The sequence below is a fragment of the Amblyomma maculatum genome, chromosome 10 (assembly GCF_055883805.1).
Source record: "Amblyomma maculatum isolate TAMU_Amacu chromosome 10, ASM5588380v1, whole genome shotgun sequence".
NCBI lineage: Eukaryota > Metazoa > Arthropoda > Arachnida > Ixodida > Ixodidae > Amblyomma > Amblyomma maculatum.
Window position 1 is genome coordinate 95,588,371 of NC_139353.1, and position 18,290 is coordinate 95,606,660.

Sequence of the window (18,290 nt, forward strand, 5' to 3'; positions counted from 1 at the left end):
GGAGGCATCAAAGTGGACAGGTGCAGAAGGCATGAGAGCTCTTACAGGTTATTCTCAATCGAAACGCCTCTCAATTCTTGCCTCCAATACGCCATCGCCGTTGGCGCAATGTCGCAAGACGGAGATCCCTTGCTTAAAATCCCTGCTAGGGTGCAGCGTGTACCTAATACCTTAACGATGCAGTTACAAAGGTGTATTTGAAAATGAGCGATGTAAGTAATACTTGAACGACCATTTATTAGAAGAAGCCAAAGACAGTAGTGGAAGACCCTCATCGTAAATCCGTCTACGTTTAATTAAAATATGTTCCGACACAAGAAATTCAGCACACAAGCAATTTCAACTGAGAAAAAATTTGTGAAAAAACCAAAGCCCTACTTAAAGGCCAAAATAGACCCTATCTCTCTAACACTGCGCTGTTTGTTAAGGTTCGTGTCCTAGGCATTCAACTGTAAAACGCGGGGATGCCTTATCTTGCTTAGTGAAGTATGGCAACAAAGCTGCCTTGAAGCTTCGTCATTACCTGATGGTATTTTCTAGACCGATTGCCTCTCTCTTCACCCTGCTTTGAACCCAGGAAAAACCTTAGAAGCAGATGAAGTTCATTAAGAATGTAAAAAATAACGGTAGCAATGCTTTCATGGAAGCAGAAAGCCATCGTTCCCGGACATACATTCTCGCCAGGAAAGGCTTAAAACAACACACGTGAATTCAATCTACCCACAACGATTCTAGTGGGGCATATTATAGCCAAGAAGGTGATGCTGCATCTGATAAAAATTGTTAAGGAGTTAATACATAGCTAGAGCTTTAGCATTAAGAATACCAGCAGAATATTTTGTATTTGCTTGTATTCGCTTGAATGACATGTATGCAACCCATTTTCGTTTAGCAAAACATTCTGTTTTGAAGAATGCTTTCTGGATGTCCAGAGCAGTTAAAGATGCATTTCTATTTCCACAAAGTACCATCGGCGAGACACCTTCACTTAAGAACCGTCCTTAAAAAATATGTGTTCCTCAAACTCCTCACACCCATGAAAGGGCTTGGTCAAACTCTTTAAGGGATAAACGAGAACGTAGCCGAGAGACAGCTAACACAGTATCCTATGAAACACTGAGCAACTAAGACTACACGACTTTGTGAATACGAAGCCAGAGTGAGATGCAATGAGCTGACCTTGCGTTTCAGGGATTCAGACAAAGAAGAAAAGAGCAATCAATAGTAGAAGACAATTTTTGATTCAGATAACTGAGCGTTCTCTTTTGTACGTATAACAAAAATTTGTATAACACAGTGTCTGAGTCATCCCTTATTCTCTGGCGAAAATAACGCTGATATGGGCAAATTCTCCTTTATTAAAGCAACATTCTTTGTGGCACGGGCTTCATGCATGCATTAGCGAGAGTTTTTTTACAACAGCCAGAAAATCCGTAAATATAAGCACACTTTAGAAATGAAGCGACAATAGCACTAATGACAAAAGACGCTATGTGTCACTGTAGTTTAATTTCTTGTCGATGCAGGCGCTTTGTGGCCTAAAAACTGAAAGTTGAGCAACTCTTCACGAGCACTATCACTCTTTAGGCGGTTGATCAATTACTTTAACCCCGTAGTCTCGGAGGAGCCACTTCCAGAACTGCTCGGTGTATGGTGTAAGCACCATGCTGAGTTTCTCTACTTTGTCAGAGATCTTTTGGTTGGCTCCCAATATGAACACCTCCGGGTCCTCGAGACTATCAGGTTGGATTTTGGTCAGCCTTAGTCGCGTAGGATCCTCGCTCGTGGGGCGGGCAGTGAATATCAGACGCAGCTTATCGCTTGAAACCTTGAACAAAACAAACAGACAAAATTTCAATATTACGTTTTCCTGTTGGCAGTAACATGCGTAACTGAAAAATATAGCACTAATTAACGGCACCACTTAAATATACCAGTCGTGTACGCACACTTTGTAATTATACAATAGCGCTACACATTTTGTCAAAGGCAACAGCACTGACTCCGAAATTGTCGTAAAATGGCAGAACGGCACTGTTCAGATATTGTTAGGGGAGGTGCAAGCGTTCAAGCGTTTTCACTTATACCTAACCTCCTGATTGAAGGACCTTAACTGTGTTTAGCAGATTTTTCAAAAAACTTTGGATGCTGATGCTTACTGTTTATTCATTAAAATTAGTTAGGGTGAGTGTAATTTCACTAATTATTATACATAAACACTCAAAGGAAGAACTAAGTATCCCTATCAAGAAAATGGAGGGACAATGGCGTCATAAATATCTCCTAGCGCAGACATGTCGCAGGAAATTGTGTAAAGCATTACTTGTTCTTAAAAACATTACACGTATTTGAATACTAAGTACGGAGATGTTAAGGTACAGACAGTACTGGTGTTATTTAGAAGCTATATGTGCATTATCTTGATTCATGTGTCCCTTGGGTTCCTTTTCATTTAGATCTCGTAGTCTATATACACAGAACACCCTTTGATTGAGCTTATCAGCCCAGATCTGCCAGTGAAATTTGCAAAAAAATTCCAAGCTGAAAACCGCAATGTCTAGGTTATCATGAAAACTGTTAATATTAAGTTTGTGTTATTGAAACCTGCGGTGGCTCCGCACCATGGCGGTGACAGCCACTGTTCACTTAGAAGAGGAGATATTTTCAATCACTGAGTTCGCAGGCTTCTTGTAATAACAGCTGGTCTGCAAAATTGACTTTGAATAGAACGCTTATGTGTAATTCTAATGTGGGATCCAGTAGCGCAGAGGTTCGGAAGTCAGTGTGTAATTTTTATAATATAGCGGCACAATGTGGCTCCTGCCTACCAAAATGAAGTCATTAGAAGCTATGCTGCAAAACGATGAAGGCTGCACTTTATTGATACGCTGTGACAGCTTTAAACAGCCGACGCGGATTATTCTTTTTCTCGCTATCTTCCTTCCCGCTTTTTTAGTTGAGCTCTTTGTCTCACTACGCTACAAGTAAATCGCTCCTTAGGGACGCATTCTGCAACTCTTCCCTTTGCCACTCCTTAATATGTCCGTTATGTCAGTTGTACCGACGCAGAAAGGTCTACGGAAGCTAGCCGCCATTCGCAGCTTCCACCGTCATCATTCGGCCAGTTACTGTACATAAATTAAATCCAGTTCCCGACTGGCACAAAAACTCCGATTCAACAAATTCGGCGCATAACGTGGTAATCGTGCTCCGCCATACGTCGACGTTAGTCGGCCAGTGCAGCACCGGCTCGAAGTGCATTTTACAGCGTTCTTAGATAGCTGGAATTTTACAAATGGCATCATGGGCGTATTTCTGCTGCAGCCAGCATAACACCATCGCTCGTTGCCAAGGTAACTGCAACAGCGGACAATGGCAAAGAACCAAATAAAGCAAAAAAGGGATTAAATATAATAAAACGCTATCCCATTCTCATGAACATCCCAGCATTCTTTTTTAGAGCGCAGCTCTTTGGCGCCCATTCCTGGGTTTCGCGTCATCTTCGTCGTCGGCGTCGGCATCGACTGCATCGGCCTCGTAACCAAGTCCGCCCCCATGTCACCCCCCAGTTCGAGCCGGCGCTTCGGCAACCGGAGCCTCGCAGGAAGAGGGGAAGGGGGTACACTCAGCGGCGAACGATGGGGGCAGGAGCGCGCGCAGCAAACGGAGAACACGAGGAAAGGGGGGGGGGGGGGCACCTGAAGCAGCGCTAGCAGCTGATACCGCTGCCGCCGCTAGCGAGTCAAGACAACGTGACTGCGTAGAACACCGTCGCCTCCATGCAGAAAGAGGAGGAGGGGGTCCCCCCTCTTCCTGCGTGGTGACGAGGGTGCCCTCTGGTTGCCGAAACACCAGCTCGCTGTCAAGGGATCACGGTGCGTGCATTCCGTTCTCATTCGCTTCACTCGCTAGCGGCGTCAGCGTCATCAAGTCTGTTCGTCGCGCAACGTTCCTATGGGCCCACGCGCTACTTCCCGCAACCTTCCGATAACTCAATTGCTCTCGTCTTTTCTCCGACCACAAAGCTTCTGTCATGACAGCCAAGAACTGTTAGTGCAGTGTTTCTTGGTGAAATACGTGTGAAAAATAAAAAAGGGGTCTGTAATTGTACATACGTGTCTTGCTCTAAATCGTTGTCTCAATCTATCGAAAAAGTGAAACAGCTGATAAGCTGCGCTCAAATTTCGCATTCGGAAGTAACGTAATCGTGGACTTTTTTTTTATTCGGCATCCGAGCAGGGCCTTAACGTGCTTAAAAGATCTAACGCTTCTTCAGACTCTAAAACAAGTGTTTGGTACACCAAACACGTGCTTAGCAATCACCTGCCAATTTCGCTAGTGTATTTTCTGCGTCGACACCGTCTTCTGTAGCACTCAGCCCAGAAGGTACGCTCATTGCCAGCCATTTTAAAGCGGTGCTGAGCCGTCCTGTTTGGTAACTACGTTCTGATCAGATTATAAGCGACTGACCGACGATTTTAAATCCAATTCTTTCAGCAACAAATTCTCCTTTCCAACCGCCCAAATGTCTACATACCCATAGAGAGCAATACATAAATTTTATTGGCAGTATAGATGCGTAGACGATTCCAAAGCTCTCCATAAATCAGTAGAAGGATGCAAGCTGATATTATAGCGCGAGATAAGCACTTTTCGAGCTCCATCTTGTGATAAGCAGACAAACCTGGCAGGAGCGACGACGCTCGTTTCGGAGCTGAGACATCCTATCAACCGCTATCGCTGTGGAATGTTTGACAGAGTTATTGGCCGTTTCATGGCCCTCCATCTCCACACAATATTGCCCGTGCGCAAAGATAACCGCAGGTGCCCAGCAGCACCACACTGGCCATCCAAGTATCACGAACGTTGCTCCCTTCCCGGAAAGTATGCAGCGACAGCAGCTGCTGTAATACCTTCGACTCTGTCGCCGCAGTAGATGGTACGGCAGGCTCTCAGGTAGGTGTCACGCAGTAGCTCTCTAATGTACATGTTAGCATCGGCAACCAAAGTACGTTTTGGCGCTAGTTCAAACTCGGGTCCGCTTTGATTATCATGCGGTGGTATTTTTGCTGCGGCATTGTACGCAGCGGTGGAAGCGCTGCTCCGATTGCTCCATTCGGCTCCAAACTGCTTTCCCAGCTCCATCCTGCTCCGGAAAGCAATATTGCTCCGACACTGCTCCAAACTGACGCATCTTGCACTGGCCTTAATTAAATGAAATTTTTGTAACGGAAGGAAGCTTGAAGCATAACAAATATTTTTTGCAAGTAAATTTAGTATGAGCCCCAGGTGATTGGAGATAGTTAATTGCCAAAACAAATGCGCTATGCAAGTGATTATGCACCTCCTCCCAGCCCCTTGAATCGCCAGTGGAGAGAGTAGCAAACGAAGCAGATATCATCAACTACAGCGAGCCGTTAGGACTCTTGTCCGGCTGCAAATAACACACGTCTTTGTAAGGATTTTACTATGAAACAAGCCAGTACTGCAACATTGAGCCTCTTTGTCCCTGAGGAGCACGTTAGGCCTACGTCAGACAAAATCATACTTAAAGCGTTATGGGTTAGTACACCAAATCTGTCAATCACTACTCTCTTACTGCCTACTGCCAAGATATTAAAAATGAGCCCCAGCATTTCTCAAGCAAAACATGAGCTATTGGCATTAAGCAGTGAAGTAAAGCTGAACGATGGTATACCCTTCATTGCCATCTGTCTATATCCCAAAGCTACCCCAAAATGCTTGAGCCTGCTTCCACCCCTGTCTACGTGAACTGATTATCAGGTTCGGGAAATCGAAAAATAAGAAACTTACTGGCGTAACTCGAAACCGGTGAAGGCACATCACTTTCAGCATTAGCTCTTCTTTGCGCACTTTTTCTTCAGTTCTGTACTATTTGCAGTAACAGTTGGTCATTGGTTAGGCTTTTATACTTTTTCAGCTTAGTGTATGTACTTTGTGTAAATATAAAAAACAAAAACAAAGCGTAGACACATATATGGGAGATAGCTACAGATATTCCAACATCGTTTCTTACCTACTTCATTACCTTAAGAAACAAACATTGTAAATACATGCACCTTAAATGAACTTTCCTGTTAAACGTAATTCTAAATAAGTACCTTTATTCCCAGTGTTCCGGGTAGTCCATCGCAAGGAGTCCAGTCAACGCTAAGCACTAGAAGATCCTCAGCGAAGACAACAACTTCGACAAACGTTTTGTTTGCCAAGCAGAAGCTCCGATATGGTTGGTAGGCCCACATAGTTCCAAGGCCTGTCAGCTTGGGCCGTGAAATCTTCACACCCAATATAGTGTCACTTTCTAAAATTTTATGAAGAGTGATACTGTTTGATATATTGCGGAGTTCATTCTTGATGCTTTCCGTCCAGTCGACGTCTGGCAGGTTTGTGCATTCTCCTGCAAGTATTTAAAAGTCTGAACTCATCATGTGTCCCAAATAGATAAGACCTTATTACTAACACTAAACATTTTGCACCTTTTTGGGTGCCAAAAGGTTTTGGGCCAAAAGGGTGCCAAAAGGAAAAAAATCTAGAGACGGAGAAGGCAGCCACCTGAACGACCTCCACGCTTCCTCAATATCCGTCGTTATTGTTGTTGTCCAAATAACATATGGCACATACCCACAGAGGGGCATCGGCCAAGAATTATGCAGCAAATAAAATTTTTGAGTATGCTTACATGTAAAAATATGATTGCAGGTGTAGAGGAAAAGAAAAGACAATGGGAAATAATTGAAATAAAAATTAAAAGTGATAACGCACACGAGAGATTGACACTGAAATTTGAGGAGCAAGGGATGTTGAATCATTTAATAAGGCAAACGATTTGATTCCAGTAAAAATCGTTTTCATGACGGTAAGAACAGACCTGTACTATGTCCAAGGATGGTGGCGCCAAATTATAACAATATTGGGCTACTTAAACTGAGGCCAAGCTGTTGCAATGGCCTTTTCATCAATTATCTCTCAACGTAGTGAAACGGCGGCACAGCAAAAAAAAAAATTATCTAATGATTCCTGTTCACCGAAAAATGCGCAGGCTGGAGAAAGTGCCAAACCAGACCAGTGAAGATAGAAATGTAGAGGTGGGATACGGCATCGCAACGATAATATTACTAACGTAGTGCAAATGCATATATCATGCCGATGTATGTTTAAAAGCTTTCAACATCAAATTACTTTCTTACAAAATCAACTTCTATACAGCCTTCGTGTTCAGAAATACAGAAAAATGCGCAGGCTGGAGAAAGTGCCAAACCAGACCAGTGAAGATAGAAATGTAGAGGTGGGATACGGCATCGCAACGATAATATTACTAACGTAGTGCAAATGCATATATCATGCCGATGTATGTTTAAAAGCTTTCAACATCAAATTACTTTCTTACAAAATCAACTTCTATACAGCCTTCGTGTTCAGAAATACGTTTAGCTACGAGGCGCGGCTTTTGTCTCATCAGTGTGTTCTTGTTTTTGCCTCCAACTCTTCTTTTCTGTTTGTGATATGCAGGTAAATGTAGCTCACATATACCAAGCGTTTTATTTTTAGTATCCGATGCATCAATGCGTTCTATGCTATAGGTAGATTCTAAGGCATGAAGGGCCAATGTGTATGCGAGTAGTGGATAAATAAGGCAATTAATAATTTTCCTGTACTGCTATATTTATTCTTCATGGCTCGTTTATGTGTTTTAGGGGACATTTTTATACGACGCAAGAAGCAGCGATTAATATCGTAGTCGAAAGCAGCTGTTAAATTTTCGCTGCTTTAAATGTTCCGCAGCTTACTGCTCCAGCCCCCAAAATAAGTCTGTTCACGAATGCGCACACGATAATGTTGCTTGCTCGACCACACATAAGGAGTACAGTGATTCGATTCTCCAATAGAAGTTCAAGAAAGCTAGGCTCAAAACTGAAGGCAATACAATAGCTTTCTGTTTCATGCAAATATTTCTCTAATCCAGCAAACCTATAACAAGGCAGCATTAAACCCTAGACATGCTCGCATTTCCGGCGTTCTTACGTTCAGTGCCACTCAGCCCTTGCAACGCTGTCTTGGCAAGGCTAAAATAGTTACGGAAGCCCGCAAATATCGCGGGTGGGGTATATTCACATGCAAACATTTCCAGACGGGCCGACGACTTCCAGTTTTTCAACGGCTGGTCATCGGCCAATACAAATTATTTAGCTACAGTTATGTGCCCTTTAAGTTAGACATCGCGGTTTACGCAAAGAACCAGACCCAAAGGCAAATGCATTTGGAGCTGGTTCTACTGTAGTGTTCATTTGACCGAACCCCGCCGATCATATAGTGCAGACCAGCGGCTTCTTCCGTGTCAGATCCGAGGTAAGCAGCCCTACTCGGCGGCGATGGCGCGCGCTCGTTGCGGCTCTTGGTCCTCATAGCTAGCGGTAGATGGCGAGCACAACGCTCCCTTCTCAAGACAGTGGTGAAGGCGTCATTGTCGCGCCGCTGCGTTGCTGTGTAGGCGTCAGGAACGCTAGACAAGGAGAACTAAAGTGTGTTTCTCACGTGCCCGCCGTGGAGTAGTCGGTTAACACGCTCGGCTGATGATCAAAGGAGTAGGAGCTTGATTACCGATAGAGGATCAAGAAAGGTTAGACAGACCTACGGAATGTTGCGGACATATCTCGTGCACTTATCTCGCCCACGCGAGATTTTCACCTTGAGCCAAGCAAGGCTTTCGTCCTGAAAATTGTTATTGCATGTGCCCTAGAGTCCTCCTTAGGCGTGCCAGTTTGGCATTGCTGTTGCACCTGCTGGGATTTTTTTTCTTTTTTTGTGAAATTTCTCTATGCTCAACCTAAGTAGTTCCTTGCAGTACCAATAAATCTCAACTCAATGCAGAAGTGACCTTCGGACGCTCCGGAAAATAGCGATGGCATAAAGTGCATACACAACAATATTATACTATCCTTAAAAGTATGTATGCGCCACGCGCTATTTCATATCCAGCCTTAACTTCATTACCCGCTATTCCGCGAGTATAGCATAAGCTATAAAAAAGCGTTCACGACATCGTGGCGCCATTTTAAGCAGGAGATCTCACTTCTTAGTACATTTGCTGTTGTTACTGGGTCCTTCATCCCGCTCACTGGTCGCTAAGGAGGCATCTGGCCTTCGTTTCGTCTTATCTCACCTACTGCGCAATTCATTGACGATAAATTAGCTTCACTTTGCATATCGAGCGACAATTAAATGTGCCACTCCTGAGCGTTAAAAATACTGTCGGTTTGTTGCCGATGCTTTTCATTCTAAAAGCCAGATGAGGTTGATTTGCACTGCGTCCGCTATCAAGTGTCGGTTGAAAAAAATGCAAACTTCTAGTCTATAAAGGCCCAATTCTTACTTATTTTTCAAGCGTGGATACTACCCGTTTATTGTCTTCTCCAATCATATCTGCACATATGCCATAACGAAAAGACAAACAGGCGACGAGGTGCGGAGGGATAATTTTAGCACACCCTTGTGATTGGCTCAGGAGGTATCTAGCTTCCATATTGCTACAAGGAGCTTATGAGTTGCAGTAGACATATATCAACAAAAAACACAAGCAGTTGCGTTTCTCGTCATAAAACGGTTTGCTAGACTGCTCATTTGTATGCGCCGTATCCCTACTCCTTTCCACTGCGAGTGCACAGAAGGTGTTCGATAAACTGGCATGCGTTAACATAACATAACGAAGAACGCCACGAGCTAGAAGTGCGTATTTCGTAATTTAGAATGCGGCCACGATTTTTACGTTAAGTTTATAGAACCTCTTCGGCAGAAAAGACGTTGACGTTACCACTTCAGACGTCGCTGTAACCCAAAGTAGGTGAAAACGCGTGGTAAAAAAAATTGCGCATGAGGTTGGGTCGAGATGATGACGGAGATGTTTGTTGTGTAGCGTTCTTCTAGAATGATGTCATGTCATTTTGCTTACCTCTTTATATTCATGTGACAGTCAGGTTCGCGATAGGAATTCTACCCGACCACATATGTACCTTCAATTGTGTGCCGTTCATTGTGTGTGTAGGTACTCCGAGAAAAGAGACAGGTACCGCGCCTTCCTTTCCCCAAGTACTAATTCGACTTAAGAGGTTTAACGCTTTGCCAAGCGTATTGTCAAAATTCGCCAAATGACAAGGCGGTTGAAAATGCTGCATCGTTTACTAATTTTTTTCGTGATCGAAAGTCTGGCATCTTATAGTAGGGCCCCGCGAAAAAATATTTTGTCTGTTGAAGCGACCTGATATGTGCGCTTCCTTCAACTTTCGATATCTCGATCGATCCACTGTGCCCATTTAAAACCTTCATATTTTGGCTTGAGGCTTCTATACACCACGCGCGACCTATAGCGGTAAATTCACGTTGAAGTTTCAGAATTACTGCCAAGAGTCATATAATAAACAATCACCAATATAGGAAAAAATGTGCTACTGCGGAAAACAAAAAAAAACATTATCGTTGTCATGACATTTGAAATGCTTTCAGAACATTACGGGGATTTTTAGTGATAGGCTCAGGTGGCACGTTACGGAACGGCTGCGTGCGTTAACCTCAGGCATCGCAAAGTACATAGGAAAACAAGTATTTTCAGCAAACAGTCACTTCATAAAATGCCATGTACAAGGCACTTTTCACTGCAAGAAAGCAACATTTCTTAGTAAGTATCTGTTTAGCTGAAAAAATATTTAAGGGCTTTTCCTTTGGGATTAGGAAATCATGTCATATGTAGAATACCCATCCTCCACTACACTTTCCCACTTGTCGTTCACAAAATATGCCCATTGTCCAGGCCACATGAGTGACACTGGTCAGAGATAGCGCATTCTCGAGTTAAGTGTTATCCGTAGGCCGCCAGGAGAACACAGTCCTGTTACGTTGGGCCTTTGTTGAGCCTAGGGGACAGAAACGCCCCTTAACAACCAGGTCTCTCATGGAGCTCCATTTCCAAGCAAAGATGCCACTATTCAAAAAGAACAATTTATACTTCAATTGTCAAGGTCGCATACAATACAGCAACATAAGCTTTCTCCTCATAATCCTGCCAAGGTTTCTTCCATTTCTACGTTTTCTGAATCTTTTTTTGCTAAGCACATTTCCAGTGCTGAACTAAATCTAACATATTGGTACCACTTGTTCACGCCAAACGTTTTTGTCAGCAGACGCAATTCCAACACTTGGCTAAACTGCTAAAGAGGCGGACCGATGCATGGCACTTTGGGTTGCCGCAGTCGTTTACAGAGAAGCGCTGCTGTGCATGAACGGAAGAAGGGGCGTTTATATTTATCTCAAAAAACGTTGTACTACTCACCTTCTCTGACGACAAATGTCGGAGATACGACAGCGTGGGCGATTTGCACCACCATCATGACAGAAAGCAGAGCTTGCAATTTAGCCATGGTGGATGCTTTGCGCTTCAATATCTTTGCGCTTGCGCGGTCTGCAATAAAAGTATTAAAAACAATATAGGAACGTCTTTTGGTAGGATATGGTAGTCCGAAAACGAGGACATGCAACTGAACAGTAGGTTACACGGAAACGAAACTAAATAAATAAATTTAAATTGAACACCTACTTAGGTTTTAAATAGTTTATGTTAAACAGCACCTCGCTCTGCACTTAACACGTACTTCGAAAGAAAGAAAAATGGATACGTTCAAACCCTGCACGCCTACTGGGCAAGGGAATCGCCGCTGAGGGCTGTAGTTCGTAAATGCCACTTTCCACGACAAAGCAATAAGTTAATTCGCCCTTCGTAAGACCGCTATTCTGTAGTTCTCGTTCAAGTGTACTTCGCTATTTTTAGGTTTCTTACGGCCTAAAATAGTACGATAACATAATGCAAACATGCGAATATCTATGAAGAAACAGCTCACCTATAAGTTTGCTGCTCGTCTGGCAAGTGCAGCGGTGTCTATTTGAAGAACGAGATATCAACCTCGTGTTTTAGGGGCCAGACATTTCGTGGCGCCCCCTGCTTAACGAACAATGTCGCCACCACATACAGCGGGCGACTCTTTTATTCAGGAAAGGGAAGAAACACGTGTGTCTAAACCTAGCAGCAGCATCTTTTCGCATACTCGCCATAACTACGATGCACATTGTCCCCCACTCATTTCGTGCAGAGGTCGTCCCTGCTGGTTTTTTCCTTGTACTTACAAATGATCGAGGGCGCAGTGTTCGTGTCTTCCTTGACGGCTTTATACGCTTTTATGAGGAGTTAATTGGACGCACGACCTTGACGCTCGAGCACGAAAGCTGACGAGGCTAATGCATTACCGTTTTTAACTTTAGACGAGGGGAGGGCTGAACCGAGTCACTACTTGAGGCTTTATGCCTCAAACAAGACCACGGCCTGTCATCGTACCCGATATAGTACCGCGCCTGCAATAGCAAAGATGTATAAACGAAGAGATGGCTGAGGTAAGAATCATTTCTTTTTGAGTCCCCGGGAGGGCCAATTTCTTCTGGAATAAATTACGTAGTACCTTGCGTACTTCTAACAATAACAACCGTATTTTTCTCGACTCCTCCAAACAGAGGTAAACGTTCGCCCCATGCTTGGCCTACAGAATTATAAAAATCGCAACGCCACTGCCGTATGCAGCACAATGTAGCAACATTTGATAATTGCAAATTTGCTAAACATACATTCACCAGTTTCGTTACCCAAATTACTCAGTCATAACACAGGGCAGTGTCAAATACGGGACCCTGCGTCGAAAATACTACCTGGTGAGCACAAACTGCGTTGAAGGAAAATGCTTCATTTCCTGAAAGGTCAAACCTTTCCAGTATATCTAAAAAGAAAACAAAATATAAACTAAAAGGTTACAAAGAAGACACTAAAGATTTCTGACGGGATGTGAATAATAAATCAATAAAATATCGTGATTTCTGTTGCGGGGTCCACTGACCACGCGACATACTTAAAACAGCCTGTTGTTTTTTTAGCAATATACTCGAATGTATCGCGCATCCAGCCACTCGCTTGTCTAGCTGAAAGCAAGACACGCTAGTCATGGGTTCGAGCCTCAATATGTTCCCTAAATCAAATCAATCACCTAACAACGTTTAATCAATTGATACATAAGGTGTACTATAATTCCTATTCCGGACACTTCGTTTCCAAACACTTCCTCATGTAACGTCACGTTGACCGGAACTTTGGGGAGTATTCAATATTTCCGCACGAAGTCACGGAGCTGTGATGTCATCAGTTTCCTGAATAAAGGCTTTCGTACCCATTGAGCTATATAATGCTTACCCATCAATATCTAGCTGCTAACAAATGGTGAGGAAAAGCATGTAGTGTTGTGAAGTGAACAGAGCAAGAAAAATTCCCACGACAGTAGCATGTTGTAATCTGCTAGAGAGCTCCGCTGCAGTGTTTCGAAGGTTAGGGCACTCGGATACTGTGCGCAAGGACACGGAATCGAACCTCGGCTGCGGTGGCCGCTTTTCGATTGGAGCGAAAAGTAAGGCACCCGTGTGCTATGTGATATCAGTACATGCTAAAGAATCCCAGGTGGTCGAAATTTTCGGAGTCCTCCACTAGGGCGTCTCTCATAACCTGAGTTGCTTTTTAAACCTATAAACCAAACCAAAACTAATCTGGTAGTGGAGAACGGGCATAATTGACCTCTGCTACCACTTCCTTGGTTGTTAAGTTCACTTATGTATTTCATCGTAATGCTTCACAAACCGATAGGTAAGTGTACGGCATCTACCAAACTTCTTACTGTACCGTAGTGGACGAGTTAAAGAACTATAAGTTAGGACTATCAAAGTATAGTCGATTCCAGTATTTGCTTCTATTACGGCATAATTTAACAAATTTTATTTAAATAAGTCACCACTTATTTCAATATGGCTCATAGACCACTTGATTATTATAATTAATTTACCCTGCTCTAAAAAGGCGTGAACAACCTCTCAAATATTCGGTACACAGCTCTCTCTCTAGTTGCAGCGCGGTATTTTTTCCAACACCTTTTATTTAGTGGCCTTGACATTCTTCTCCACTGGCAGCTAAGGGTGGACATGACCGTGGTTTTTTCCCTCTTTCTCTTGTTCAGTGCATCTGCTTAAACTTTTATATAGAACGGATTTAAATTCATTCCGCAGAATGCTTATTCAAAGTTCCAAGCGGGTGTCCTTTATTTCGCTTGAGAAGCTGATATACGTTGTCGACGTATTGGTTCCTGATAAAGGGTTGCTTATTGCGCACCCTGCGTAGCTAGGCATGCGGAGTCAGTCATAAACTGTGGATGGCTGATTTAGTTTTGTTATATGCGCTGATAACATGTGGATTAATATTCGTGGCGAGGCACTCGTGAATTTGTCGTCGTTTCGACTGAATCATCATTTTGCAGGGCATTCCATATAGACAAGAATCGTCAAACTGAATGCGATGTATATTACTGGCGAGATGCGCAATGGGACTGAAACGCACGTACCCTTTAAGGTAGGGGCGTTAGTCCCGGACAGCACGACCAGCATACAAGCAGCGGGTGCTACGGTTGCAACTAATATGCCCCTACCACATCCAACAGACATGCGACTCGCGATATAAGCTTGCTTATGAATGATATCACAAACCTACAGTCATTATTGACGTTTAGGCTGTTTGCTGAATAGATTTAAACCTTCATAAGCATGCATCCTATTTATTTTATTTTTCAGTATTTCGAATTGTTCAATAAAAAAACGCGAAAACTAGCTTTTTTCAGGGCACTCAAAACGTCCGGAAATTTTTCAACTTTATCCTTACGCCGTAGCTGCTATTTTGGCGCAAGCAGGGATGAATAATGTCAGTGCCTTGAAGAAAATGTTTTAATGTTTTATCAAAAAACCTTGTCTAGAGAATACTAAATATAGATTATAAAATGCATAGTTACTACTGTACCGGACACGCACGTCTGGCGAAAATATATCTCACCGATTCATTTTACTCTTTTTTACTCTTAGTTGCTTATTGAGGTGGCCGAATTGTAACCGTACGATATACCTTGATCATCTAGATATCTCAATAATCCGCACTCCCATTGCCACTTCCTAGGTTTAAAAGTTGATTTCTAGCATGGTTTGATGCATTCAGGACAATAAGGGCGTCCGGTACCCAGCAGATACTCCCTTTATCTGGAATTCTTCCCGGTACTGTTGTCATTAAAATACCTCTCTCTCTCTCTAGCATGGTTTGATGTTGCTAACCAGTAGCCCCCATGCGCGACAGCCAAACTGAGGCCACCATTGTTGCGATGGAAGGAGGTCGCTGCGAGTCGCGAGATGTTACACAAGACTTGCGCGCAGAAGCCTAAAAAACAGAGCCATCCGCACAAATGTAGGTGAAATGAACACTAAAGCTTTAGATAATCGCAGCTTCTGAATTCAATTTGAGCAATTTCTCTGTAATATAATTTCGAAATTGATGAATCCTTGCTTAGTAGCTCATGGATATCATTAACAAGAAACCGTACTGTTACGCGGTGCTAGCTGGTCTGTGAATAATGGAAGTTGAATCGCAGCTTCTGAATTCAATTTGAGCAATTTCTCTGTAATATAATTTCGAAATTGATGAATCCTTACTTAGTAGCTCATGGATATCATTAACAACAAACCGTACAGTTACGCGGTGCTAGCTGGTCTGTGAATAATGGAAGTTGAATCGCAGCTTCTGAATTCAATTTGAGCAATTTCTCTGTAATATAATTTCGAAATTGATGAATCCTTACTTAGTAGCTCATGGATATCATTAACAAGAAACCGCACTGTTACGCGGTGCTAGCTGGTCTGTGAATAATGGAAGTTGGCTCCCCGCAGCACACATAAGCTTCTATTGTGACCAGCAACCAGGCTATTTTATATAATTATGACTACCGCCGAAGGACCTTGCAAAAAAAAATTGTTTAACGGGGAAGATGCGATCGGAGGCAACCTTCCTTATTTTTCGGCGTAGAGTGATGACAATTAGTACACGGACTCGAAATAGCATCAAACAGTCACCTTCGCAATGATATCTTCAGTATTTTTTATCATTCCTTATACGTTGTTCACATGTTGCCTGTTTGTGGAAAGCATAGCGCGACAACAGAATAGGCCATGGGTTTGCAAAAGTTTTAATATTTACTAAGAAGTGTGATCTAAATCAAAACATTCTTAATTTCTCTTTTTAATTTCTCTGCTATTTTTAAACGACATAGCATGAAGGGGGGGGGGGGGGCCTTCGCCGAATGCTTGTAATGCATCATGACCTCATTACTTGGTAATAAAACAAATCAGAGCCCACGCGGTAAATCTGAGACTGTCTCGATACAGGGCATGTGTCTGCAATTAGAACATAATAAACGTCATTCAAATCCGTGCATCGATTGCTGCACTATGCTTTCCACGATTAAGTTGATAAGCTCAAACCAAGATTTTGAGAAAACAAGCCTGAAATTTTTGAATTAGCACACATTGCCTATGTGCATTACACTGTCTCTGTATTTATTTGCAACACTTAGAATTAGTTTTTGGAGAAATATTTTAGTACAGCAACGAATGGGATTCGTAATGCTGAAAATCTGTTTCCTAAAATCAGCGGTATTTTGCAATTTCCGGGATTTGATCCCCACTTTCACCCTTCCATTCAGTTACTTGTAAATTGTTGAAATAGCGAGCTTCTCAGCCCCCTTGCCTGTCAGCACGCGTCGACCAGACACATAAAGTCCATAGCCCATTCTACCATACAAAAATGCGCTTCTTTTTTACCAGGAAGTGCGAGAGAATGCAAACTGCCCCCTCCATTTCCCGCGTCAAGGATCCCACGGTATTCAAGGATGCGATTAGAAGTTTTCTATCTGTGTAGCCCAGCCACTTTATTCTTGATAGTGTACTTTTTTTGTTTGTTTAAATCTTGAAAGATGCGCATCTGTGTTAGTTTTGCAAATGCACCGTTTGTTGATTCTATTTCTGTCTTCTTGCTATAATAAGTAATCTCATGTATCCATCCCTCTGTAACGCCAACAGGTCAGAGGAGAAATATATAAATAAATAAAAATAAATCAGGCGGCTAAGAAGCCTTCCCTGAGTGTGCGATCGCATCCACCGGCGCTTGTTGCGCATTACAACCACTACGCCCAATAAGTATATCTGCATAGTGCATACGTCATGGCTTGCGTTAGAAAGTAGTAGCATCACATTGGTCAATATAAAGTGCACACAAGTCATTTCTGGCGGAGGAAAAAGCTGTTGCTCGCTGTTTGCCATGAGCTAAGCAGCAGTAGCACTGAGGTGCATTATTGCATTCCTAGCGTAATTATCATTCAGGCGCCAGGCTGAATCTCCGAGTGTCACCTCTCGGGTGTCAATTAATTAGTGGATGAGCATCTTGCAAAAACAAAAGTTACAAGAAAACAAGTGCAACCGCCCCTGTAGACCGAACAGCCTTCTTTCTTCGGGCTGACTGTCACAAACGCAGGCGTTCGTATACCCTTCGCACCATCTGCGCCGCCGCCGAGTTTAGAACAATTAAGGCTGATTCAAGGACTCAGATTCGCCTAGTGTGACCGCGCCGTATGCGGGTACGGAGCTTACCGACTTCCTCATTCACGAATGCTAGAGAGTGCAGTGAAATACTACCTTAACAAGGTCACAAAAGAGAAGTTAAGAAACAGTAAGAAATTCCCCCCTCCACTATATTTCATTCAAATTCTGGGTCTCCAGTGAAACGAATTTCAGCACGCAGCCCTTTACAAATGAGTTGCAATTCCGGATAGCTTTAACGCCCTGCCGAAAAAAAGATTGCGACTAACATAATTGCAGTTTAGGTATACATAAAACTGCACTGCTTGCCACATCTCGCTGCTTCATACTTTTGACTGCAGAAGTGGTGGATGACTTTTCTCGTTTAAATAGGTAAGCCAAAAACGTCTGGTTCCAGCTTCGGCAGTATACCATGGTATTTTAGCATGGTTACCTATCTCTCAATGTCGGCACGAAAATGAAGGAGAACCTGCTTCAAAAAAGAATGAAATGTTGGAGTTTAAAACGTTAGGACAGTAATATTCGCATAGACTTTACAAGCGTTCACCATCCAGCAGAAATTCTTTCCAGAAGTCAAATGTAGCACATATGAATTCGTCCTATTTCAAGCAATATAGGCTGGGGATACAAACGTTAAACACAAAATAATGCACTTGAAGAACTTGCCAAGTGTGCAATAGGCACCGCAGTTAATAGCAAAATATGAAAAAGGAAGGTTTGAAGCTGACTTTTGC

The 18,290-nt window shown here is 42.9% G+C and overlaps 1 protein-coding gene across 1 annotated transcript; it reads right to left on the reverse strand.

The window, feature by feature from the left end:
• Positions 1 to 1,347: 1,347 nt before the first annotated feature.
• On the reverse strand, positions 1,348 to 11,429 carry LOC146177043 (uncharacterized). Its single transcript, XM_084581440.1, has 3 exons — positions 11,342 to 11,429; positions 6,123 to 6,418; positions 1,348 to 1,828 (listed from the first exon to the last, which is right to left on the reverse strand). Exons 1-3 carry the CDS (start codon positions 11,427 to 11,429, stop codon positions 1,577 to 1,579), a joined length of 636 nt encoding a protein of 211 aa, XP_084437566.1. The 3' UTR covers positions 1,348 to 1,576.
• Positions 11,430 to 18,290: the final 6,861 nt, after the last annotated feature.

Coding starts and splice junctions, on each gene's coding strand:
- LOC146177043 (XM_084581440.1), bottom strand. CDS start 11,429: ATGGCTAAATTGCAAGCTCTGCTTTCTGTCATGATGGTGGTGCAAATC. Junction 6,419..11,341: donor GACATTTGTCGTCAGAGAAG/GTGAGTAGTACA, acceptor AAATACTTGCAG/GAGAATGCACAAACCTGCCA. Junction 1,829..6,122: donor CCGGAACACTGGGAATAAAG/GTACTTATTTAG, acceptor GTTTTGTTCAAG/GTTTCAAGCGATAAGCTGCG.